The 27,297-nt window shown below is 43.5% G+C and overlaps 1 protein-coding gene and 2 long non-coding RNA genes across 3 annotated transcripts in view; 2 read left to right on the forward strand and 1 right to left on the reverse strand.

Annotated features, from left to right (window-relative positions):
• The window catches only part of LOC128323527 (uncharacterized), a 39,287-nt gene extending 34,651 nt beyond the window's left edge, over positions 1–4,636 (forward strand). Inside the window, exon 4 of the long non-coding RNA XR_008306331.1 lies at positions 4,400–4,636. This is a non-coding gene — a long non-coding RNA (uncharacterized LOC128323527). The remainder of the gene's footprint in view (positions 1–4,399) is intronic.
• Positions 1–27,011, reverse strand: part of LOC128323526 (ras-related protein Rab-10-like) — a 70,332-nt gene extending 43,321 nt beyond the window's left edge. The window contains exons 1-3 of the mRNA XM_053246814.1: positions 26,437–27,011; positions 10,710–10,770; positions 4,741–4,879 (exon numbers count right to left, since the gene is read on the reverse strand). Of these exons, the coding sequence (XP_053102789.1) occupies positions 4,741–4,879; positions 10,710–10,770; positions 26,437–26,596 (360 nt within the window). The 5' untranslated portion in view covers positions 26,597–27,011. The remainder of the gene's footprint in view (positions 1–4,740; positions 4,880–10,709; positions 10,771–26,436) is intronic.
• The window catches only part of LOC128323528 (uncharacterized), a 30,670-nt gene continuing 18,012 nt past the window's right edge, over positions 14,640–27,297 (forward strand). The window contains exons 1-2 of the long non-coding RNA XR_008306332.1: positions 14,640–14,722; positions 18,337–18,459. This is a non-coding gene — a long non-coding RNA (uncharacterized LOC128323528). The remainder of the gene's footprint in view (positions 14,723–18,336; positions 18,460–27,297) is intronic.

The raw sequence follows: 27,297 nt of genomic DNA on the forward strand, positions 1-27,297 counted from the left end.
CATATCTTGTAAACTCTTCAAGGGCTGCACTAAGCATACACAAAATCTCTCAGTACCAATTAGATTTCTGTTGGATTTACTCTAGCTTCATTTTGACAGCTCAAAGCTCTTAAGAGAGCAAGCCATACAGGAACTGTAGTAAGAATTTCCTCAAAATCAGGGGCGGTGGGAGGAGGAAATACCCCCAGGCACTGTTCCCTCTAATGTGTGCGCATGCTCACAAGTTTTCTGATCTCTACTCAGTTAATTTTAGATCCTGCTCAGGTTGAATTAGGAAGGCCCCACTCTGAATGCATGTGCGCACACAGTGCCTTGATACTGTTGCCCAGAACAAAACTCATTCCACACAGAGATGAAAAAAATGAGAGGGACCACTGCCCCCAGGGATGGAAACCTATGATGTGGCCATATAAGTGACATCTCTCCTACTTTAGGCCAATTGTTGACATCTATGCATTTCTAAATTACAAGAAGTTTGTTCTAAAACTGAACCAGATATTTGCAATTAGCATTTTCTAACAATACTTAATATTTTTTGATAGCTTAAATGGAATCAGTGATTGTGGTCAGTTCCAAGGAGACAAATGCCCACATATTTAACATGGACATCAAAACTACTTCTAATCCTTGGCAGGGAGGTGGAAGAATTTTCTACATGTAGTGCAAGTCAAGTTAGGGTGGTTTGTTGCAAACCCAGACCCAAATAAAGACAGGACACATGTAGTTGGAAGAAACTAGGGCCACTTTATTGAACAAATTACAAATCCAAAAAATTCCTATTTGGCCCCAAAAGGCGACTGGAATATCCCTCACTGAGTCAGGGACGGGTGGGAGGGTGCCTGCCCGCAGAGCAACTGAGAAGGAACCAAACGGAGCCAGCTGCTTATGCAGGCACCTCTTTTCTCTGATTGGTCCACCCACAACACGTGACAGGGACTAGTATGGCGGCCTGCATGCCTGCTTCCTGGGCCGAGCCTGCAACTCCACTTTCCGCCTACCCACTATTGCCGCGAATGCAGCAATAGAAGCAGGGAGCGGCTTTTTACTGCAGTTAAGCTACCAAGCTAACATCATGTTAAAAATACCAGTATCATGCCTCTGAATTATAGCAAAAAATAAAGCTCCATACCACCACATAGATGTACTTCTCTTTTGATAAACATGAAGGTACAAGATCTTTATTCATTAGGAGGGGAAATAGAGTTATCATTATGGAAGTTTATTTTTAACTAAGTTGCTTTATTCTAGCAGTACACCACCAGGTAACATTCATTATTAAAGCCTGCCATTTCATCTTTTTAATCCACTCAACTAATTTCATTTCATAACTATAGCTGATGTTCAGAATAATGCAGTCTTTAAAATGAAATAAGCTCATTGTAAGAGTACAAAGTATAGGCCCTAAAATAATGAATCAATCTAACCTGGATTAATAGACCAAAATGCTGCTTGTTTCAGAAAGCACTGGAGCTTTACTCATTAAGGTCAGTACTTCTCTGACATAAAATTATGAATATAATTTAGGGAATTATGAATAGCCCTAATAGAGTAAATAGACAAGTATTATCATCTAGTAATTTGAGAAGAGACTATCTACTTAATGCTTTCTAAACATTTGACTTTACTCTGAAATAAGAGATTTAAAAAATGATAATGCTCAGTTGTATTAAAAAAATAAAAATGCATGCTTTAAAAAAAAGGAAGCATTTTCCTTCATTGTGAGAACTATGCATAATTCCTTCTCTCCAATTTGTTCTTCCAACATTTCTTCAAACAAATAATTAAAAAAGAAAAATAAACTAATCAGATCTTTTTGAGAAAAATGTATTTATCTATTGCTTCAACTAAAATAATACAAGTGATCAGATTTTCTCACTGTGTCATGTAACTAGCAATATCCAAATATTTAACATTATTAAATTATTAAACAAAAATGCAATGAACAGTTATTTCCAATAGTTTTCTATGGTCACCCATTAAACAAAGGAGAAGAAAGAAACGGAGACTGGTTTACAGATTTAAAGATTAGCAAGAGTAAACTCAGAAGATTCTTTCCTATCTTCAACCACAAGGAGGAGCAGTTCAATTATATGAATATCAGTAAACAGAAGTAAGAAATATAATGCAAGTCTTGCATTGTATCAGCCAAAAATCTTATATTAACCAAAAAACCAATACAACTCTCCACCTTCCTCTAGGTCACTGGTGGCCTAGACGAAAATACAGCTCAGTTTTCTTGCAAGAAGTGACTTAGAAGTGTAAGTACATTTCTGAGAATGACATTATGTGTCATAAAAGGATCACTCACAAGATAATCTTCATTTTATCAGTGAATATTTGACTTCAGAGCTACTTTAGCCCATGACCATTATGACGTGCAAATGAGTATTAAAGCACTCTTTTTAGTTAAGAATACTTACTCCAATGGGGGAAAAGGCCTATGTCGATTTTGTCTTTTTTAATGAGAAATCCATAAAACATTTTATGTTGAAACATTGCTTTCATGTAGAAAACATGCTGATGTTTTGAAACTTGTTGGTTTGGCATTATAAAGAGAGTATTAAACTGCCTTTAGTTTGAAAAGTAGGAGTGATTTCAGTGTTAAATTCCTAGTATATCTCAAGCTGCCTTGAAATATAATGTGTAATGTGTGTTCCACAACGAAATTTACAAACCTAGCACATTATTAGCATAACTTGCATGAAAGCACATAATTTAACATTATATTGGCTAGCTAGTTCTGATGGATAGGAAATTGCTGATATATAAAGAGGCTGTTGTCCCATAGAGGCATGGACAACTAGTAAGCTAATTATATTCAAAATAAAAATATACATAAAGAGTTTGGACCAAGACTAAAGCAAGAGGCAAACATCCTCTGTATTTCTGTAGTACCCGTAGAGAAAGCAGATCACACATTAAAACAAATCCAACACTTGGCTCAGAGGCGTAACTATAGGGGGGGCAGGGGGGGCATGTGCCCTGGGCGCCATCTTTTCTGGTCACGTGGGGGGGGCGCCGCCATGACCAAATTTTTTAATTTTTTTTTTTAAAAAAAATTCTTAATACAAATGTTTCCTGCTCAGTGCAGCAGCGCTGCAGCAGTCAAGGGAGCGCGTTGGTGCCCCCTTCCCCATGAGCGGTCCCTTCCGCGCCGCCTGCGGCCCCCCCCATTGCTTTGCTGGCGCCTGGCGGCCAGTCAGTGGCCTGGCTTGGCGGCGGCAGCGGCGGGCGCTTGTGAAGAAAAACCTAAGTATAATGTAGTATGTTGGGGGGGCGGTGGGGGGGCGCCATTTCAGTGCTTGCCCCGGGCGCCGTTTTCCCTAGTTACGCCTCTGACTTGACTTTAACCTGGCATTACATAACTTGTCCTTTTAATTTCAATGGGACTTTGAGTAATTTCCCTTATCATGTCAGATATTCTAATTAAGAAAAAAAGAAGAGCCTTGCTAGTTCCATCTTACATTCAGTTCCAGCAACAACTCAGATGCCATACAAGCAGAATTTGTAGACAATGGCTCTCTCCCATTGTATATCCTCAACATTCGGTATTCAGAGGCATGCTTCTTCTGAACATGATGGTCCATTCAGCTATCTGATTTTAATTTTTTAAGTCCTTTACAACCTGGGTTCAGTGTACCTGAGGCAGCAGCCCCCAAATCATTAAATGAAGTGCTGCACCAAATACACTCTCTGCCTGGACTCTGTCGGCAAGGCCTTTTCAGTTATAGCACCCCTATGGAATTTCTGCCTCAGAGAAGCTGGTCAGGATGAAGGATGGAACAATGGCCAAGATGAGAGACAGAGCAAGACTGTCATGACCCCGGATTCAGGACCACACACCCCAACTGGGGAACAAGGTGGAAAATTCAGGGGATGAGATAGGAAGAGAACAACCTATGATCCAGACCTCAGGTGACACCTTGCCACTGATCCCCCATACTAGGAGAACCAGAGAAACCAAGCCAGCATCCCGACTATGACCTGAAGTCACAGCCCTGCCTTTGTCTTCCCTACTTGGAGGAGTCCTCTGAGGTCCTCCAGTTTTAGCACAGGCCCTCCAGCATAGCTGAAGCCAGCACTTAAGAGATTGGACAAGGCCCGATTTAAGAACAGGCCTTCCCAAGGAAAGGGGTGGGGTCAATTCACCCTGCCTAGGCAGCAGCTATAAAAATCAGCAGTCTGCTACGAGATCTTGCTGGGATGGCACTTGTTTATATTGTATTGTCCCAGATCTTGTTTCTCTGCTTGGAGCTGGCTAAGGTCCTGGTTCTGAAGCTTGAACCTGTCTGAGGTTTGGTGAACTCTTGAATCCATGCTTTGGTGGAGACCACGGCTTGGTCTGGAACTGGATAAAGAACCTGGTCCTGACCAATTATGTTTCTCTCTCTTTATTAAGGCATGACATATTGCACAAGAAAACCAAGTATTGGGGGAAAGTGACCGATCATAGGATGTAATGAGAATTGAGCCCCTTCTTCATCTACATATCAGTAGAAGATTGTGGAGAGGAAAAAACCCACTTTGGATGTATGTGAATAACAGAGAGAGGACCCTCTTGTCACTAACTTCTTTATTAAAGATTATCACTTTAAAGATTTTAGTTTTATTTAATTTTATTTATGTAAACTTCTTTGAGAACCTTTTTGTTTTTGAAGTAGTATACACATTTTTATTATAATAAAATAAATAACAGCTATGTTTATTGCATACTTAGTGTGCAGATTGGTTTTAATTTACCTCATGTATATCTTTCATCCAGTGCGAGATTCCTTGAAAACTCTCTATATTCGTAATATCATAGACAAGAACAAATCCATGTGCTCCACGGAAAAAACTGGTAGTAAACGTATGGAATCGTTCCTGGCCAGCAGTATCCCTAAAAGACATTGTAAAGAATCACTTGGAACTGCTTAGAAGAATATGGCAAACAGTCTTTGCTCATTAATTGTGAGAATTAATCTCACAGAAACTGTGAGAAGAAATGATGCATACCAGTAGAAACCCCAGCTGACTTAGTAGCACTTATTTTGAAGTATGTTCCAACCATTCTCTATTAAAGATTGACCAGGGAAGATTTTTATTCAAATTAGTTACTGTGGTTGCAGATAATGCCACAATTTATTTATTTATTTGATTTATATATCGCCCTTCCAAAATGGTTCAGGGCAGTTTACAACAGGATTCTCAGATTGGCCTTGAGAAAGAATGGGATAGGTTGGCTGAATGATTAGTGAAGCAGTCTTATAAGCCCACGGTGCACCAACAACTAATATGACTCAATGATGGCTGTACTGGCCTTACGATAGTAAAATAATTTTAAACATTGGCCCATTTTTAGGGAAAGTTCAGTGTGGACAGGGTAGGTTCAGGTCTACTCTACATAAGTGAAACCTTACATACAGTTGAGTCTTACTAGCTTTCTTAAGACTTTATCAGACAAGCATCACCATAAGATAAGCCTATTTTGCTCACTTTGCCTGCGTGCATTGGCACAATTTGTATGCTTGTTGTAGCTACAGAGACTTATAGAATTGGAGTGCCAAGCCTCTTTCCAAATTCACAAAGGTGGATTCAAATGTTGCCCCGTAGCACATCAAACAGTTGACCAGGACTTGTCATGGCCCAGACCTCTGAGTCAGAGGAGGAGCAGGAGGATTTGGTTGGGAGAGCAGGCTCAGAAGCACAGCAGGAGGATTTGGCTGTGCGAACAGACTCTGAAGCTGAGGTGGAACAGCAGCAGACAGGGGAATCTGAACAGCTGGCAGAGATGAGGGCTGAGGAGACTGATCAGGAGGAAGCTGGAATTTCACCTGTGTTAAGATGATGTCTCAAGAGAAAGGCTCAGTGAGAGACACGCAGGCGTAAGATCTCGCGGGAGAGGGAATAGAAATGCTGAGTCAGGACAGCCTGACTGGCTGCCAGTTATCTCGAGCCCTATATCAAGCAAACGCTGTTCCTGAGATGGTACTGTCAACAACATTGCCTACCACAGACAGTGTTCCTCGTGCTTGTAATTGTTCAACCTTTCTTGTTTCAGCCTGTCCTTGTTCTGTTCCTTCCTTGCTCCTTTATATCAGTTATTGCTCAGATATCGTAGAGGGGAGGTACCTAGTTTAGTTTCAAGGGAACTTTATTTTGCTTCTACTACTTTATCTTTGAGAGTCATCCTTCGCTTTCGTCCGTGCAGCTAAGCTGCTACTTTCTTATCTACAGAATTTCTATCTTGACTCACAGAAGTGGAGCTGGAGGGACCATAAATCCTGTCGGGTCAGCCGTGCCAACATATTTACAACAGGACTGGTGTCAGAGGTCAGCATTTTTGGGCAGCTGGCCCCTGAGACAACTTCTATATCCATAGCCTTTGTATGATAATAGTGGAGTGACTCCTTCAGGGCCTACCCAGCTAGCAAGGGGTCCATGGAGGGTAGTTTGCCAAAAGCCCCCTGAAACCTGGAGCCAGTCCTGCAGCTGCCTCTCCTACCAGCTGAAAGCCAAAAGCTGATTCAATGGGAGAAAAGACAGAGGCAAATGCAACGCCTGGTCTATCACACTCCTTGTTTCTATGGGTAGAGTAGCTGGCCTGCCTTAGCCGCATGAATCCAATAAACCATATGGAAATAAGAAAATACTAAAATGTCTTCTTTTTTGTCATCTTTAGGAAAAAACCAAAAGCTCCCTATATTTACATATGGAGTATGCATATCTTGAAATACCAAAAGCAGATTATTAAAACACAGAGGCGTAACTAGGGAAAATGACGCCCGGGGCAAGCACTAAAATTGCGCCCCCCCGCCGCCCCCCTAACATACATCTGACTGACACACACGTTTCAGAAAACGTTTATTTTAAAAATTTAAAAAATTTAAAAAATTACCAAAAATTTCAAAAAGCACTCTGCCAAAAAAAAATCAAATAAAAAATTTTTAAAAAATTTTTTAAATTTTTTTTTGGCAAATTGGCGGGGGCACTTTTTGGCGCCCCCTGCCAAGTGGCACCTGGGGCACGTGCCCCCCGCCCCCCCTATAGTTACACCTATGTTAAAACATCACTCTTGACATACTTGGTGTTCTAAACAATCAGACATCTTTTATAACTAGTTCCTTCATAAACACAAAGAAATCTTTAACTTAAATTGTTAATTTTACCTAAGACTTTATTCAGAGACAACTCCATTTTCTTCATCTCCTTTCCCTCTTTTTTCTTTCTGACCCCACCCATCACACTCTAGACATGTGCAATTTGATTCATGCTGCATTGGAGGTGATTCTTGAATTTGAATAAAATTACCTCTAAAATGGAGGGCCTGATTCAAGGTCAAATTGAATCAGCCCCAATTTGATGCGAATCGATTTGAGTGATTCACATCACAGGCGCGTATTTGCAAGAACCTTTAAGCAAAGGAATTCAATAATAGGCCAAAGTCAAGGCCAAAGTTGTGAACACTGAGGCCTCTTTCCGAGTAAGCAGCATTTCACTGATACTGGGTAATAAATGACAATCTACTATCTTGTTGGAGTTCACATTTCTTATACCTACCAACATTCAAAGCATACAATTTGATTTGCATAAAAGAACAAAGGGAGAGACCCATTCTGATGAATCAGCAGGCTCTATGATGTCAGCATGCTGTAATCTTAAAAGCTCCTCTTTAAGTGGTTGGTGCAATGCTATGGATACTTTCCTCACTTTGTGTCGTGCAGGTACTGCATGTGCTTTCATCTGAATTATATGTCTGAAATATATGGCAGTGCCAGGTGTAACAGCAAAAATGTCCGAGAAATCAGCAATCATACCAGCATATGGATTCTTCATCATCTGTAATATGAGTTACGTGCTATTTGGATCTAACACTATCCATAGATCTTTCTGATGTTTCCAGCCCAATATTGAGACTCCCTTTTATGACACATACACTTTCCCTTTTGCAGTATGTCCTTTGTATTCCAGGACAGCAGTGAATTATCCATTTATGGCAATAGGGGGAAACTCCATATCCCCATGGGTGGATACCTGAAGGCTGCGGGTGCTGATCTGATGTAGTAAGAAGTTTCTTGTAAAGCAGATGGTAAATCATCATGTATGGAGAACCAAAATCGGCCATCATCTGCACTTCATGGCCATTATGTTTTACTTGACAGTGTAAAACATTGTCCTGTTGGAGAACAGGCTCTGATTCCGTCACACTTAAAATGCTGCCAGAAAGCGGTTCATCTGCCTCATCCTCATCATATGGCGAATCAGTATTGGAGTGGTCAGCAGACTTGCAAACTTTAACAAAGTGCCCCCCCCCCTTTTTTTTTACTGGCTTTGTAGGCAGAGTCTCTACATCAGTAGCATTGGTAGCTCTTGCTTTCTTGTGCTGCCACTGTGTGGGGCAGTGCCATATGAGAAGATTGGATTTGGAAGGATTTAGACAGAACAGCCTGGATTTCAGGCATTTGGTTTGGGGGTATCAAAGAGAGTGATTTGGGCACAGAAGAGGATTTTCCACCCTCCTAGCCATTTCTATAACTGTATCCAAGTTAAGTTTCTGCTACAGTAGCAGTTTCCGCCCCAGTTTGGAGCAGTTTGTTTTCATAACAATCTGATCCCTGATCATTTCATCAGCAAACTCACAGGTTACATTTAAGGCACACAATGCTGTGTCATACTGATCAATAGATTAACTGGGCAGTTGGGATCTAGAATAGAACTTGTAATGTTCAGCAATCACATTCAAAGTAGGGTTGAAATGATCATCTAAGACTTGAAGAGCAGCTCATAAGGGTTGGCATTCCTTTCCAAGTCGGAAGGAAAGGGCAAATGGTTATAGATATGCTAAATGGGCAAAGAGGCACCTTTTTAACATGGTGATTCTCTTTATTTAGCAGGGGGAGAGTAACTGGCCCTATGCACCCCCAGGACAGTACTTCCAGTGACTGTTGCTGGTGTCTGTTTTATGTTTCTTTTTAGATTGTGAGCCCTTTGGGGACAGGGAGCCATCTTATTTATTTATTATTTCTCTATGTAAACCGCTTTGGAAACTTTTGTTGAAAAGCAGTATATAAATATTTTGTTGTTGTTGTTGTATTTGGCCTTCAAGGCCCAGACAGTGCAGCAATATAGCCTTCTGCTTTTCTGGAGTAAAATCAGGGGTCTGCATATTGAGGAGGAAATTGCAGAAATAGGACCTCAATTGTTTCCAGAGAAGAGTAGGTTCTCCTGGAGTGGACAAGAAAAAAAGGTGGTGGTAGGATTTGAGCCATGCTGCAGTTGGCATCCAGTGAACAGCGTCCAGGATTCAAGGGGGGAGCCACCAGTGTTCCCACTAATTTTTATAACCAGTGAGCGGAAGGACTATTGTTCTGGGTGGCAGCATCAAGTCAGTGTGTGCACAAAACACACTGGGGCTATTCTGATGATCAGCAAAAATCGGGCTAGCCTCTGCTAGCCCAATTTTTGCCGATGGTCAGAACCACCAGGCTCGGCTGTAGGCCCAGTGGTTCTGGAGCGGGTAACCCGGCTCAAGAACCCCTGCCCCAAAACCAGGTTCGCGGAGTGAGCTCTGTTCTCTGTCTGAGCCATGGGGAGTTGCTAGGGGAGTCACTGGGAGGGAGCCGCTGCTGCCTCCCATCCTCCTCCCTCCTAGCCTCCTCTGGCTGCTCCTTCTGTAGCAGAGGAGGCGATGTGGCGGCGACCTGGCCAGGGAGAGGGGTAAGCACGGCAATCCTTCCCGGCTGGGGAGGGGGGAAAAGGGGTGTCGGGCAGCTGGGCGGCAGTAGTGGGTGCAACAGAGACTACGCGCCTGCCAAAACTGCTGCACAGGGGCCTGGAAGTTGGTGTGATTGCACATATGTGCACACCTTAGAGGGAACATTGCGAGCCACCATTGCACAAGTGGGTTCAAAGAACCTGGGCCACCGTGCTCATTCGCTGTGCCTGGTGCTCCAGCCATGGCCCTGCATCTGACTTCAGATGCAGGGGGCATGGCCACATTAGCAAATGGGACCACACACCCCATTTGCAAGTAAACTTCAGCCAGCCCCACATTTGCAGGCTCTCCCTGCTTGCAAAAGCAGAGACATGTTCCTGGCCAGGCTGGGAACACAGCACTGGCTGAAGCCTTTCAAAAATGTGGCGCTGGCCAAAGTTTACTTGCAAATGCGGCACATCGCCCCATCTGCTAACATGGCCACACACCCTAAGTTTGATGTCGGTCACAGGTGCATCTGATGTCAGATGCAGGGGACATGGCTGGCGTAGCAGGGGCTGCCGGTGGTGAGCTGGACAGGGGCCGCCAGTGTCCTCGCACCACCAGTACCAGGACTGATAAGGAAAAAGTACCTTCATTGTTTGTGCAGGGCAGGAAGCTGGAGAAACAATCATCAGCAGTAGTAGAAAGAAACAGTTCAGGAATGTAGGCCCAATAATGGAATGAAATGAAGATACAGAAAGTTCCACAAGCTTTGCAGGCTCACATGCATAGCTGTTTCAAAATCCCGTCACCAAATGTTTTATAACTGCTTCCCTCATAAACACAAAGAAATATTGTGTGAGTTTAACTAAGACTTTATTTAGAGACAACTCCATTTTCTCCTCCTTTCCATCCTTTTTCTTTCTGACTCCACCCACCACATTCTCCCTACAGGTTCCACACTGGGACAAATTCTAAAAGACAAAACATAAAATATTACTAGACAGAATACAGCATCTGCTACAAGGCTTACCATATTTGAAGTTTCATGGTTGTATCATTAAAAGAAATGGTTTTTATTTTGAAATCAATGCCTAAAAAAACAAGAAAAAAGTGTTCATGGATTGACAAATAAAAAATGGAAACAAATCAAAGATATAATACTTGTCAAATGTTGTAAAAATTAACCACCTCCAAAATCATTGGAGCTTGCCAAGCAAAGTACATACAAAGGGCAGCTTTCATAGAAGAAGAATTCCCAGAATTATATTTAAACATTAATTGAAGTATATGGCTAGGTCTTTCCCATCTATACAGAAGAGTCTTTGAAAACTTTTGAAGTAACCTTTTTTTGCAATATGTACAGGTTCATCTATTCTTCTAAGTGGATTTTTAAAAATATTGTTTAGAACAAGACCATAAGATGATGAATTCTTACTAAGGCTTTAGTAGAAGACAAATATAAAATAACTAATTATTGGATTTTTTCTCCTATTGCAGTTTCCTTGCTAACATGATCAATATTAGACTAACTGTAATTTAAGCCAAGTATGTTGATATGCCCTCACAGAGTGATCTCTAAACAACATTTAGGGAAAACGTTTTTTCTTGTTACATAGGACTCGTGTTATAGCTTTGTATGGTAGCTGAAACAGCATCTGAGAAGGACTGCATGATAAGTAGTAGGGTACAGGAAGGTCATTTTCAAAACACTGAGCTGGAAATACTTAAAAATAATAACTCAGCTGGGGATTTCCAATCCTACAGGAAAACATTCTCTGTTTGACATAAATTTTAATAATAAATTGACATGAGCATTTTTATTTATAAAAAGAGAACTAAAGAGTGCTGAATCAGACAAAAATTTAATCTAAATTAAAATAAGGCATATTGACTTCTTAAATCAACTTTACATTTATTGACCTAAAAGGTCAATGCATGTTAGTGAAAAACAGAAGTCAATAAGTATTGCATGCATGAGTTGTTCATAGCTTTATTATAAAATTTCAAACAAATTTCACAAATGGACAAGGCTGGATGTAAAAATGAGAAATAGAAGGCCAAAGACCACTGCAGTGCAGATAATATTAAGCCGCAGTGTGATAATACAGTATATGGTCAACTAACATTGGCTGACATCCTAGTTTTAAAAGTATATGCATTAGGAGGCTTTGTGGGGTCACGATGGGGGCCCACGCACAACTCCTGCAGACCTCCTCCATGTGTTTTTTCTGTTGCACCCATGGGGAAAACATTCCAGTTCTGTCTGTGCCCTGGAAGCATCTTGTAAGAGAGGAAACACATTGCTGGCCCTAGCTACATGTTCCTCTCTTACAGAGTACTTCTGGTCATTAGGGAAGATGTCAGCCGTTGATCACTAGCGAGAGAAATGCTATTTGATTATATTGTACATTTGCTTGAATTTTCATCTTGGCTTCTTCATATCACTATGAGTATGGCACACAAAAGTTCAAATCCAATTCTAAGAAACAGACTTTTATAATCACTTGGCATTTCTTTTGTAATGAATACACTGTAATGCAACCGGTTTCTAGTCCAGGTGACAACCAACCAGCTACCCTTAAGACTCCTTGGCAGTTAAATTCCAGACTTAAATATACTTGCCTATTCTTCCTTCAACTACAATGTTTCTAGGGCTCACAAATCTCTTTCCCATCACCTACTTCTGTGTAGAGCCAGTTTTCAGCTCTAATTTCTTGTCACATGAACTACTGCTACAAATATTTATATACTGCTCTTCAACAAAAGTTCTCAAAGTTCACAGAAAAATAAATAACACATAAATATGATGGCTCCCTGTCCCCAAAGGGCTCACAGTTTAAAAAGAAACATAAGGTAGACACCAACAACAGTCACTGGAGGGATGCTGTGCTGGGGCTGGATAGGACCAATTGCTCTCCCCCTGCTAAATATAAGAGAATCACGACTTTAAAAGGTGTCTCTTTGCTCAGTTAGCAGGGGTGGAGGAACTACAGTATTGCTATGACAACTGGACAAACACCTCTAAGCAGGCATTCTTCTTTGCCACTAAAGGCTTAAAAACATTGCAACCTCATACAGGGCTGGATCTCACAAATGAAGCAACATAGGAAGCTGCCAGATACTGAATCAGACCATAGGTCGATCTAGCTCAGTATTGTCTACACAGATTGGCAGCAGCTCCTCCAAGGTTGCAAGCAGGAATCTCTCTCAGCCCTATCTTGGAGAAGCCAGGGAGAGAACTTGGAACCTAGAAACTCTTCCCATAGCGGCTCCATCTCCTTAAGGGAATATCTTACAGTGCTCACACAGGTAGTCTCCCATTCATATGCAACCAGGGTGGACCCTGCTTAACTAAGGGGACAAGTCATGCTTACTACCACGAGACCAGCTCTCCAAGAGAGCTAGATGCTCTACTCTGCCCCTTGCAAATGAAGAAGCCAGCAAGACACATCCAGGGATTAACTAATGGGAAGAACTTAATGGTGATTTGCCTCCCAGGTGGCAAAGGCTTCTCCTGTTTCATAGTTGTATGTGCTAAAGACAAACCAGTGCCTGAGTAAGTGACAGTGATATTAAGGGTAGGCTTGTGATTTGTGTGAAAAATAATGTGGTTAAAAGCCTGTGTGTAGGAATGAATCAATATGTGCTTGTAGATCTATGTTGTATGTGTGAGTGAAGAGAGAATGAATCCCTGCTAACTTGGCAAAGAGGCACCTTTTAATGTGGTAATTCTCTTTATTTAGCAGGGGGAGAGTAACTGGCCCTATCCACCAGCAGCACAGTACCTCCAGTGACTGTTGCTGGTGTCTATCTTATGTTTCTTTTTAGACTGTGAGCCCTTTGGGGACAGGGAGCCATCTTATTTATTATTTCTCTGTGTAAACTGGCCTGTGCCATTTTTTGAAGGATGGTATAGAAATCAATTAAATAATAATAATAATAAATAATGAATGAATGAGTTACCTGTGAAAGTGATCTCATGAAAAAGTGAATGCACCTTATATAAAGTTATTTGGAACACAATGGCAAAAGACATCAAAGAGCAAGCAAAATAAGAAACCTATCTTCTTCTCCCCTTTGAGGATCCCCTTTGAGGATCAGAGAAGATATAAATTGAGTGACTGACAGGCTTTAGGGTCAGTTGGATGTCTGGAGTTGAGAACGGTCAGTTTAAATAGGTAACAGTTGGTGTTGGGAAAGGTTTCTTCAGTTTGTACAGTATAGTTTGCAATAAGAAGTGAAATCCGAAGAATACATATCAAATATATTGTATTGTCATTTACATCACTGAGGACTGTTACCCAAGCGAAGGCAAATATTCAGTGAAATATTCAGTGGATTGAATTAGATGCTTCAATCCAGACTGATAACCGATAACAATGCCAAATATGGATATTGATCTGTAGTCTTCCTTGTACTACTTTGAAGTAGTTGCTAGGGTCATACAGAAAAAGAAAGAGACCCTGATTTGACCCATAGACTTTTAACTCATAGGGTCATTATATTGTTCATTCAATAGGTGGCACTGGATTTAACTGCATCAAGGGTTAAGTTGGGTGTTTCCTGTTTGCTATTGTCTTCGTTTGACAAAATAATAATGTTTTGTTCAGCATGCCGAACAATGTTCTCTTAGCTTCTCATTACATGCACTGCTCATTTTAAAGTATTTAACATATTCACAGCCTCTGTGCTGCTATTGTTGTCCAGTCTCATACAAACAGGTAATTGGTGCACCATCTTACATGGACAAATTGCAAAAAGCACATGCTTGAGTAACTTTGGAACTTCTCCAGATACTCCTGCACTCCCTTCCACAGACTCTGACCTCTCTGTTGGCTCCCCCTCTTTTAATGTGATGGACTAATTTGTTCTGATGTCATAGTGGGCATGTACAACAGCCCCTCAGATTACCTTGACAACTGGGTTAGTTGCTCTGGTGTCACAAAGGGCTTAAACACCCTAAGACTAGACAGCTAGGCAGCTAAGTGCTAAGGGAAATTGCAGAGACCTTGGAGTTTGAACTGTGAAATCAACGAGGAACATGTAAGTATTGCCTACATATTATAGGCAGTTTTGCAGTCTTTCAGTAGCAAGCCATTGACTACACTCAGACAGATACTTATCACTTATTATTTGTGAGTACTGAATAGGGATCATTGAGTTACAGATAATGTAAACTCAGCTAAAACTGTTGAAAAATGTTGGAGATGGAGTTCCAGTGCATCGGCCTTTTGCACCAACTATCCTAATGACCACTAGGGGCACTGAGGGTAGAGGTAGTTAGTGAGGGTCTCCTTACCTGTCCCTGCTTGTCTCTATGACCCCTGCCTTGACTCTTCAGGTACTTCCTGTAGTGAGTCAGACCTCTTCCTTTCCTCCTGGAGAGAAAATGGAAACATCTCTCTCTCCCTACCTATTCAATATATAGCAGATAGATAGGATAGGTCTTTCCTATCCCAAATGTAATTCACTAATAACCCTAAAATGACTCCACAGTGATCTCCATGCATGTTACTTAAATAGCTGCAACAACTAAACTTTGCACTCTGTAACTGGAGTGGTAACTTCCTTGGTATTTTGCTAAATAATCACAAACTCTCAATTAAAAAGAAATCCAGTTCAAGATCATATTTCAGTTCAGAAGCAAAGGAAATTGAAAGAGTAAATGAAAAAAGATGTTCAATATTTTAGTACCGATTCCATAGCTATGGTCTGAAGGTACATGATGCAGCAACCACACAAAAGCTAAGCGGTTTGAGTCTGAGCAGTGCCTAGATGAGAGAATCCCTGAGAAAACCATGTGCACCTTCTTGAATTTCATGTTGAAAGAGAGGAAGGAAAGGAAGATTTAATAACTAAATGCATATTTATTTGACATTTTAAATTGTGTTTTAGTAAGTGATACAATCAAGGAGTAAAAATCCTGTTTTTGTTTTGACCAAACACCTTTTAATAATTTCAAAATGGTAGCGGTTTCTAACATTTTCAGACCTGTTCTCACCACCCTAAAAGTTAAATTCGGTTCTAAAGAATGTGGAGTCCTCTATGAATAGTTTGTACATAGCACTGCTGTGAAATTCGTAGCAAGAAAATATGTCGTGGAAGCATTTCAAAACTTGTTTGGGAAAGCATTTCCATGTTCACTTGGACATGCAAATCCCTTTTTTCTCCATAAACTTTCCCCCTGGCATTCAATGAGGTGCCATTGTTTAAACAAAAACAGATATTCTTTATAGTCTGCTATTCTCAATGTGATGAGTCTGCCTTATGATCCGTATAAGTTTAATTAGAAAACTATAGCTGCTTATAATTCACAAAAACTGCATAATTGAAGAGGAAGAAGGGCAACCATCCCTGAGAGTTTAAGTGCTGAATAAAGTGCTTTCAATGAAAATTTACTGTGAATGCATTTTTTATTTTTCAAGAAAAGCAAATCTTGAACAACGGAATGCTACTATCCACAGCTGCAACTCTCCCAAGCTTACTAGCGAACTAGCAATCTGCAACTTTAATGCTGAGGTTTAGAGAAGGATCTGAAGTGCCCCAACTATGGGAGACAGTTTCCAGAACACCGTGCAATGAAATGTTACGATATTATCCTTGTTGGTCTGTAGTCCCTTGTATCCTGAGCAAAAGGAAAGGGTCTCTACTCTTCAAAGACTGAAAGGTTCCCCACACACAGAGAGTGGGAAGTGGGAGCAGGAGAAAGAAAGAAGTGCCTTATAGAAGATCACTGATGCATCTTCTCCTAGGGACGCAACTTTTGGGTTGCATCTGAGCACTTGCTATGGATTTCAGCTGCATTCACTAGACTGCAGAATGGCAACATACCCTTTTCTCTGAAGTACCCACAAGATTTATGCCTAGAGGCAAACAGAAATCACTAATCGGACACAAAGAATCCAATTTGTAATAGTGCCTTTGTACAAATAATACAAAAACTGAAATAACCCCAGTCATATCATTTGACACAGCGCACAGAGACAAGGGGCAATTGCTTCCCATCCCAGAACAAGTATATGAGTATCAAGTGCAATCTGCTGTCTTAATATGCCTGGCTGGCAGCCACCATAGCACTATAAGTGCATAGAAATTTCAAGCTAAGGAAATATAGTGGGAAGCTGCAGCTGCAAGAAGTTGTAACACTTATTTTTACCTGTCAGAAGAGAGAGATCGGAAATGCAGCAACCATCAAACTCTATTATGTTTTCCCAGTAAAGAAATTGCAGCTAGGCTCTGCCCGTCTCAGTACATTCTCTCACTGTCTGTCCTATATGGCAGATAGTAGGATGCAACGTCACTAGCTAACATTATACATTTAAAATTGTAAACAGCATGGCATGGGACAACCCAGCACTGACACTAATCCTGTCACTATGCTTATGTGAGCACGGCAATCAACCCAGCAATTGTGCCAGTGTGCAGTGTAGATTCTGCAACCTGGGTTGTGCATTGCCATGTAGCTAACGTACAACAAATGCACATGACGCAGATTGCTTTTACATTGGCTGCACGGCAATGCACAACCAATCTGCAGATTTTCACCTGCACACTCCCAATCTTAGCTATGCCTTAGCTGGAAAACAATTTGCAAAAGAGGATTTTAAAACCAGTCACATAATAGGGCTTTTAAACATCAAGCCTAGCTGAAAAAGAACGGCTATGCTCAGTCCAAAGCGTGCACAAAGCTGCTGTATCTAAAACCTTAAAGAATTAGCTTTGGATGGATATTGCCAATATGATTGCTTTAGAGTATAACATATTCTGATTTTTATCTGCTTTAACAGTGAAATGCTTGCTCAGTTATAACCATTCCAGTCTTATTTAATTAAAATGCTGCTTCTTTGTGTCCTTTTATTTCAAATCCAAATGAACATTATATATCTCACAAACAATCTTTTGGTCATGCTTCCTCATGATGAAGAGATAGGCTAGGACTATTGCAAATGGGAGGGATAGGATAATGCATAGCACAGGGGTGGGACAGGCCTAGTACTCCAGGACCATTCCCACCACTTGCTCAATTCCAGGGCCCATCTTTAACATAAGAACAGTCCTGCTATATCAGGCCCAAGGCCCATCTAGTCCAGCATCCTGTTTCACACAGTGGCCCACCAGATGCCGCTGGAAGCTCACAGGCAGGAGTTGAGGGCATGCCCTCTCTCCTGCTGTTCCTCCCTTGCAACTGGTACTCAGAGGCATCCTGCCTTTGAGGCTGGAGGTGGCCTATAGCCCTCCGACTAGTAGCTGTTGATAGACCTCTCCTCCATGAAGATATCCAAATGCCTCTTAAAGCCTTCCAGGTTGTTGGCTGTCACCACATCTTGTGGCAGAGAATTCCACAAGTTGATTGTGCATTGTGTGAAAAAGTACCTCCCGTATGCTGGTCCTAAATTTCCCAGCAATCAATTTCATGGGATGACCCCTGGTTCTAGTGTTATGTGAGAGGAAGAAGAATTTCTCTCTATCTACTTTCTCCACACCATGCATGATTTTATAGACCTCTATCATGTCTCCCCACAGTCTTTTTCCTAAACTAAATAGCACCAGGTGTTGTAGTCTTGCCTCATTAGAAAGGTGCTCTAGGCCCCTGATCATCTTGGTTGCCCTCTTCTGCACCTTCTCCAGTTCTACAATGTCCTTTTTTCTCCCACCAGTTCTTCCAGTAGCACTGCAGGTGCTGAGTGGAGGCCTCCACTCAGAATGGCTGGGTTGGGTCTGATCCTTCAAGTCTAAGTTGGACTCTGCAAGGGTGGAGAGATATCTCTTTTCCACACAAGGTGAGCTCGACTGAGCAGCCTCCAATGGTTGGCCCAACCATTGTTGGCCCAAGGCTCATCTAGTCCCGCATCCTGTTTCACACGGTGGCCCACCAGATGCCTTTGGGGAGCCCACAGGCAAGAGGTGAGGGCATGCCTCAAATGTTGCACCTCAAATGTTCACCCGTCCACCATCTTGAATTGTGGTGGATGACATCATCAAAAACAATTCCATTGATGTGTCCCTATCTGTCACTCACTACAACTGGTTCAAATTGGTCAGGCAGTTCACAAGTTAGCCCACTTGCTCCTCAAATGTTCACGTGTCCGCCAACTTGAACTGGGATGGATGACATCATCACAAACTATGCCATTGAGGTTTCCTTATGTGTCCCTATAGCTGTAACAAATTTGGTTCAAATTGGTTAGGCCGTTCACAAGTTAGCCCCTTGTGCATTAAATGTTCATGCATCCACCGTCTTGAATTGGGGTGGATGATGTCATCAAAAACAGTGCTGTTGAGGTGTCCCAATGTGTCCCTAGAGCTGTAGCCAATTTGGTTTAAATCAGTTAGGCAGTTCACAAGTTAGCCCACTTGAGCCTCAAACACACACACACCTGCCATCTTGATTTGGGGTGGATGACATCATCACAAACTGCCATTGAGATGTCACTATGTGTCCCTACAAATCTATCAAATTTGGTTCAAATCAGTCCAGGCATTGTGAAGTTGATAGTGGGGGTGGGGGGAGAGCGAGAGAGCGAGAGCAAGCTGGGTGATATCATAAGCTTACTTTCCTTAAGGGGCTAAAAAAAAAAGGCAGGGCAAGGGCAGATTGAACATTACATCCACGCTAACCCTTAGTCATAGTTGTCTCTGGGTCCTCTGTCTCCACTCATTTTCCTAGCCTCTAGTCTCCCTGTATGCCTACTACCACAGCTTCTGACAGACAACAGAGAGCCAGCATGGTGTAGTGGTTAGAGTGCCAGACTAGGACCGGGGAGACCTGAGTTCAAATCCCCATTCAGCCATGATACTTGCTGGGTGACTCTGGGCCAGTCACTTCTCTCTCAGCCTAACCGACTTCAGAAGGTTGTTGTGAGGAGAAAACTTATGTAGTACACCACTCTGAGCTCCTTGGAGGAAGAATGGGATATAAAATGTAAAATAAAATAAAATAAACACTCCATCAAAAGGAGTGTTATCCTTTATCTCACAGAATCTCTATATATAATTCACTAAGACATGCGTTGCAGCTCTTATGAGATTTCGTGACTGAGGGGAGGGGGAGAGAAAGGCGAGCAGTCAGCAAAAGGAAGCGGTGGCACGCCAGGTGGCGATAGGAAGGGCCACCCGTCAAGAGGAAGCGGTGGGGCCGCCAGGCGGTGAGAGAAAGTGCTGCCTGGAGAGAGGAAGCAGTATCCAGGCCGGTGGGCTGGCTGCCGAGAGGAAGTGGTGGCCGGGGCTGGGTGGGGGGGAACGAACTGGGGTTGAAGGGAGGGGGGAGAATGGCTGAAAAGATGGGGGGAGAGACAGGGAAAACTAGGGGCACAGATGCTCTGCACCAGGTCAGCTAGTATATACTATTTATCATTGTATTGCTGTCAGTTTCTCTCTGAGAGGTTAGAATATTCATAATTTGTGACATCAGAGAATACCAACCAATGGTTAGAGGAGGCATATAGATTGTAATGCTTTCCTGAATACACTCAGCTTCCCTCTCCCTAGCTAAGATAGTTTAAGCACACAAGGAGGCCTTGCACACAATCATAGGGGGTGGTTTGGGGGGCTAAAGAGCTCTACCTTGTTTCCCACAAGCACGCACACCCTCTGTTTGGGTCTACAAACACAGTACTGACAATTACGGCAGCCATGATCTCCACTTCTGCAAATGAACGTTAAGGGGGGAAATGTCCTCTGAGGATCAGCAACACCTTCCCATCATGCTTTGTGCTGCCAGGAACCTGGCAGCCCTCATTGCATCATCAGCTATCCCCTGCTTGGCCCCATAAGGGAAGGAGGAAGGATCAGCCCTACTGAAGGCTTTGCTAGCAAAGGACCATAAATTGTGCCGTGCAAAGTAGTACATTCACAGATGTGCGCCTCTGTAGCCACAGTGCTCTATTACAAACATGGCCACTCACTTCTGGGAACTCCGAGAAACAGCAATTGCACCCACATGATCAACACACAGAGATAGGATGGCTCCTATTTTTGTCATACCTTGATAAAGAAAAAGGTACAGGATCTGGTCTACCCACATTTGCGTTAGATGGGTCTGAGGATTTGTGGGTCCTCATGAGCCTGCAAACCTGGGCTGCATGCTTCCCACCTTCATTTTGATAATTGGACGAATAGCCCTAAGAAATATCATGTCTTTATAAGGGATAAACAAGTCCTATTTAGATAGCTGACAAGTTTGTTTGTTTGTTTGTTTGTTTGTTTAATGTGGCTGTGCATTCCTAGGGAGGCCTTTAATTCAGATCATAGGAACTAGTTCAACCCAAACTGAATGCGCATTTGGTGAATGCTAATCTGAGCATGCTACTAAGTGCACAGATTGCAATATACCATGCCATGGTAAATGTTTGAGCTGGTCTTGTGGTAGCAAGCATGACTTGTCCCCCAAGCTATGCAGGGTCCACCCTGGTTGCATATGAATGGGAGACTACCTGTGTGAGCACTGTAAGATATTCCCGTTAAGGGATGGAGCCGCTCTGGGAAGAGCATCTAGGTTCCAAGTTCCCTCCCTGGCTTCTCCAAGATAGGGCTGAGAGAGATTCCTGCCTGCAACCTTTGAGAAGCTGCTGCCAGTCTGTGTAGACAGTAATGAGCTAGATGGACCAATGGTCCAACTCTGTATATGGCAGCTTCCTATGTTCCACCATATTAAAGTATTTTTGGAAGGATGCCATTGACTCGCATTCAACCACCTTATTTCAGGATACATCCCCATGAACTGGAGCTCCCCAAATCTGTCATATTATAGACTGCCATATTGTCAATTGTCGCAAAGAGGGTGGTGGGTTTTTTTTGTTTTTTTTTAAACAGTTCTGGAAATCACGTTCTGTGCTTCTAATTGAAAATTGGGCTGAAGACCTTTTAGACCTGTCCATTAAAGAACAAATCATGTATTACTGGAAGGATAAATCAGAAAAATGTAATGCAATTTGGCAGCCTTTTCTAGAATTATTCTCTAATTGATCGTTAATCTTTTGTTGGAGTCTCACCCATGTGCAAAAAGCCTCCCCCTTTTTCTTTTTTCCTTTAATTAATTTTTCCCCATTACATTAAAACCTCTTTGTCTTTCTCAAAACCAATTGTTTCTGGAGAATGTTGATTAGGTAAGGAAACCATGTGGGCTTGCTAAATGTGGAGATATCAAAACTGCTATATTTTCTTGTGTCTGACTTTGACTTTATTACTGGTATGACTGTTACTCTCCTGTTAATATCTGATAGGGTACTGACAACAAAAAAGTTGCAGTGTTGTGGTAAATTGGGATCTGGTATGTGATGAAGCATCCCAAAACTGCTTCAGTATATTCAATCTAGGATGACAAGAAAATTGCACAGATTGTCAAGGCTGCACAACTTCGGCCCTCCTGCAGATGTTGAACTACAACTCCCACCACCCCTAATTATTGGCCACTGTGGCCAGGGATGATGGGAGTTGTAGTTTAAAGGGCCGTCAAACCACTTGACCAATCTGCATGACCCATTCTGTGTATGACAAGGTGGGCTCCTCCCTCCCCACATTTTAAAAACTGGATTGCATTTGTAGTGAAAGGATCATCTGAATAATTTGGCATAAACACATACCACAATTTTGCATGTTGCTGCAAATATTCCTAATCTGGGTCAAGCAGTAGTGTGCAGAACTGTGATCTGTGCTTGTGATAAATGAATCAGACAACCCAGTAATCTAGGCAGGGGAAAACAAATGCCAAAGAGACCAAGAGTAGCTGTGTGATTTGGCCATATGTTATCTGATACCCGGTTGAGCTATGACACATATACTGAGCCTGATACAAAAAGCAATCAAGCAATCTTAGTCCATGCAGTGGAAAACCATTTTATTCTCAACAATTAATTATAAACCCTTTTATTTTGGGTTTTCTTCTCTTTGGTTACACAGAGTTATTTATTATCTTCGCAAATGCCCAGCCTGGTTTCAGTACTTTTCCTGCTCATCACAGAACCAATTTTCCTCTCATCACACAACCAATTGCCAATTCTTTCCTTTTTCACAGAGGATGGGCCTACTCCCTCTTCCCTTGTTCCCAGAGGAAGAGGCCACCTTCCTTCTCAGAATCAATGGTCTGATAGCAGCTGCTTTAAACTGTAAACTTCCAGATGGGGTTGACTATAAAGAGCAGAGCTTCGTTAGCATATTTACATTAGATTGACAGAATCTAGCCTTAACTCATCTACCTCTCATAAAGATTTTGACACTTTTATTCAGTTTGACAAATCAAATGGAAATCAGTGGGACTGAAGGATGCCCAGAGTACGACTGTACTCAGCATACATGGATTTGTCAGGATAATTTTAATGTGAGCTTCCATTATTTATTTTATTTATTTGTACTTCACCTTCTTAAAGGACCCAAGGCAGTTCTCAATATTCAAAATACAATGGTCAGCATCCAGACTAGTTAATAATGACTAAGCACCATTGAAATTAATAAGACATGTTAGTCACGACTAACCTAAGTTCCATTAATTTCAATAGGACTTAGTCATGACTGAGTCTGGATGCAATCCATTGGTACACAAACAATTTTTAAAATGAAAACAGAATGAGATAATGAGATACACAGTAGTGATGTGCATGGTCCGGAGCAGTCCGGACCAGCACCAAAGGGGAGCCTATCTTTTAGGGCGGGGAGGGCTTGTTTACCCCTCCTGCGCCTCTTTGCCCCCGCCAGTGGCCGTAATTTACTGTAAAATTGGGGTGCTGGAAACCAGCCGCCCCAGCCGCCGCCGCTTCCGCCACCCCCCCCGCGAGCAAATTAGAGGGGAAAAAGGCTACTGCCTACAAGGAAGGGCTACTGCCGCCCTGCCGCCCCCCCGCCACCCCCCCACGAGTGCTCACCAAGTTAGAAGACTTTAGAGAGGAGCTCGCGAACAGAGCTCCTCTCTTATCGAAGCCTCCGGCCCAACTGGGGCCTTGGGCGCGTGCGCACGCGCGCTAGAGCTCTTTTTCCACTAGAGCTTTTGCCGGAGGCCCGGTCTACCCGCCGGGAGGAAGCCGGGTAGACCGGGCCTCCGGCGATCGGAGGCCCGGTCTACCCGGCTTCCTCCCGGCGGGTAGACCGGGCCTCCGGCAAAAGCGCTAGTGGAAAAAGAGCTCTAGCACGCGTGCGCACGCGCCCAAGGCCCCAGTTGGGCCGGAGGCTTCGATAAGAGAGGAGCTCTGTTCGCGAGCTCCTCTCTAAAGTCTTCTAACTTGGTGAGCACTCGTGGGGGGGTGGCGGGTGGCGGGGGGGGGGGCAGTAGCCCTTCCTTGTAGGCAGTAGCCTTTTTCCCCTCTAATTTGCTCGCGGGGGGGGGGGGCGGCGGAAGCGGCGGCGGCTGGGGCGGCTGGTTTCCAGCGCCCCAATTTTACAGTAAATTACGGCCACTGGCGGGGGCAAAGAGGCGCGGGAGGGGTAAACAAGCCCTCCCCGCCCTTAAAGCAATACCCCCCCACCCGGACCCGGACCAACCAGGGCAGAACCGGTCCGGCAGTTCGGCCATTCTATAGAATGGCCGCCGGACCGGTTCGGACACACGCCTAATACACAGAAGCCTTTTTGAATCAATAAGTGATGTAATATATCATATATATACATATATATATAGAGAGAGAGAGAGAGAGAGAGAGAGAGAGAGAGAGAGAGAGTTATATAGTAATATTATATTTTATTTACACATTTGTTTGCCATCTTTTAAAATTACAATAGTACAGCATGCACATCATATATTTTACATGCTATACTATATTTTATACATTTGTATGGCAAATTTTTAATCAAAGGCAGTTCTCAATGTCCAACACACAAAAGCAAAGAATGTTTTAGAAATGAAAATAATTAGGTTAACTTAAGCCCTTTAACATCAACAGACCCAAGTATGTTAGATTGTGGCACACAGATATAACCATCATCATACCATTAGATCAGTGGTTCCCAACCAAGGTTCCTCCAGATGTTGCTGAACTACACCTGCCATCATTCCCAGCTACAATTTATTGTTGCTGGAGGTGATAGGAGTTATAGTTCACCAACATCTGGAGGAACCCTGGTTTGGAACTACTGTATAAGATCATAATACATTAGAGCTGTTATAGTACATATCTCACACCCAACTATAACTAAGCCTAAATTGCATTTGCTCACATACGTTCCTTGGTATCCTTATCATCTCTCTCCTCAGCCTCTCGTCAGGAGTTTGGTACAGGATGTTATCAGTATATGCCGACAACACTCAAATCTATTTCTCCTTGTCATCATTATCAGGAAATGACATTCATTCCCGAAATGCCTGCCTACAGGCAATTATAGGCTGGATGAAGGATAATAAATTTAAAGGGAATCCAAACAAGACAGAAGTGATCATTGTGGGGCAACGGAATTTGAGGGATGGGATAGATCTTTCTTACCTGGAGAGGATTACAGTCTGCCGGAAAGAACAAGTATGCAATTTGGGAGTGTTCTTGGATCCTGTCCTCACTCTAGGATCTCAGGTGGATGCTATGGCTAAGAGTGCTTTGAGAATGACTTCAAAACAGTGGTGTACCCGCTGGTAACCTCCAGGCTCAACTACTGCATTGTGCTCCATCCATATAAGGCTGCCTTAGTACACAGTCTGGAAACTTCAGTTAGTTCAAAATGCAGCAGCCACATTGGTCTCTGGGGTAACCCGGAGACCACATTATGCCTGTATTTAAACAACTGCACTGGTTGCCAATATGCTTCTGGGCAAATACCAAGTGTTGGTTATTTCCTTTAAAGCCCTGAACAGCTTAGGTCTGAGTTACCTCAGAAAGTGCTTTCTTCTGCATGATTCCCACTGCACATTAAGGTCATCTGGAGTAGGGATGTGCACGGAACCACGGAGGCGTGGTCCGGCACTGAGGGGAGTGTGGCTTTAAGGGCGGGGGTGGGGTAGTACTTACCACCACCCCCGCCGCTCTTCCCCCTCCGGTGCTGGACTTTGCTAAAATGTTTTTGGGGTGGCAGAGTTCCTCCCTGCTGCCCCTGCCCCCGTCGTTATCTCCCGAGAATACAAGCAGTAGAAGCTGGCGTCACGCATGTGCCCGTCACGGCGCGCGCGCTGCATACATCACAATGACGTATACGGCGTGCACGTGCCGGCGGTGGCGACAGGTGCACGCGCGCCGCAACAGACACATGTGTGACTTTTACTGCTTGTATTCTCGGAAGACAACAATGGGGGCAGGGGCGGCAGGGAAGAACTCTGCCGGCCCAAAAACATTTTAGCAAAGTCCAGCGCCGGAAGGCGGAGAGCGGCGGGGTGGGTGGGTAAGTACTACCCCCCTGCCCTTAAAGCCACACGCTCCCCCCCGCCGGACCGGCCAAATTCCAGCTTTTCACCTCCTCTCCGGGGAGCTCCGCACTGCGGCAACTCACAATCAGAAAAACCGGGTTTACGGAGCACTCAGAACCCGGTTTTAGCTACTTAAGCGGGTGACCCGGTGGTGACCCTCAGCCAAGGCCGGTGGTTCTCACGATGGGAATAGCCATCGTGTGAATAGTTTCACTACGGTAGTAAACTAAGACGCGTCAGTAAATACTGATTTTCTGATTTGGGTGCCTGCTGATTATGTAGGGCTGACACGGAAATGACTAATTTTAAATCACAGCCGGTGGGGATTGGAACAGCTCAGCCTACAGAGCGCGCGGGGAAGAAAGCGTCTGTCAGACGAGAGAGACCAAGAGTGAAAGGGCGCGCACTCGCGCCCGAAGCCGGACCGGAGCTCTTAATTACTTACCGATGGTGGCGATATAGGAAGTGGGCGGCGATAGCGAGGTTGGAGGAGCTAGCTCGGTGTATCGCTTCAGGATAGAGGTTTTCCCCACGCACGACTCCCCAGCCATCACTATCTTGGCTAGCAGCCCTTTCTGCGCCTCGCAGATTCCTGGCTGGGCCATGTCCCGGACCCGAGACCAAGAGGCCGCTGCAAAAGCAGCAGCTGCTCCCTGGCCAGGACTGAACTGAAACTTGCTCTTCTCCGCTCGGTGGGGAAGGGCCCGCCCTTCCTCCTCTGCTGGGCTCCTTCCTGCCTGCCTTGGCCGCTTTGTCGTACCGTAGCCCGAGTTTGAGGAGTGCTCCAGTTCCTCTGTGTGGCTTCTTCAATCTGCTGTGGGTAGCGGGGCGAAACCACTGGCTTCCCCTTTTGGGGTTGGCTCTCTTCCAGACGAGTGCAGGGCGATGGCTAGTGCCAGCAGGTGATCATCGAGGGGCAAGGCAAACGTCTGGGTAGGCATGGAGGCTTGAGTTGTGTGTGCCCCAAAGGCCAACTGAAAGGGTTCCAGACCTACAAAGAGGCGCCCAGAATGATACATCGCTGGACACCCGACCCGTTCCAAGGACGCTGTTTATTTGCTGTGCTTCTTCATTTTGTTTCCCTTGCTCCTTTTTAGGCCTTCCTGCTCCTTGGAGGAAAGTTTTAATCTGCTCACCACAAGCAGATTAAAAACTCTGACTCGCTGATTTACGGACACAGCAAGGCTGGCGTCTTGTAAGCCCCGGACATCAGGTGTAGCCCCATAGCTTGGCTACAGCAAGCTTGTGAGGCGATAAATGTGTTAAGAGCATCTGCTTTGGTCCCAAGTTCAATTTTAATTGTGTC

Source organism: Hemicordylus capensis, chromosome 4 (assembly GCF_027244095.1).
Source record: "Hemicordylus capensis ecotype Gifberg chromosome 4, rHemCap1.1.pri, whole genome shotgun sequence".
NCBI classification, from domain to species: Eukaryota; Metazoa; Chordata; class Lepidosauria; order Squamata; family Cordylidae; genus Hemicordylus; species Hemicordylus capensis.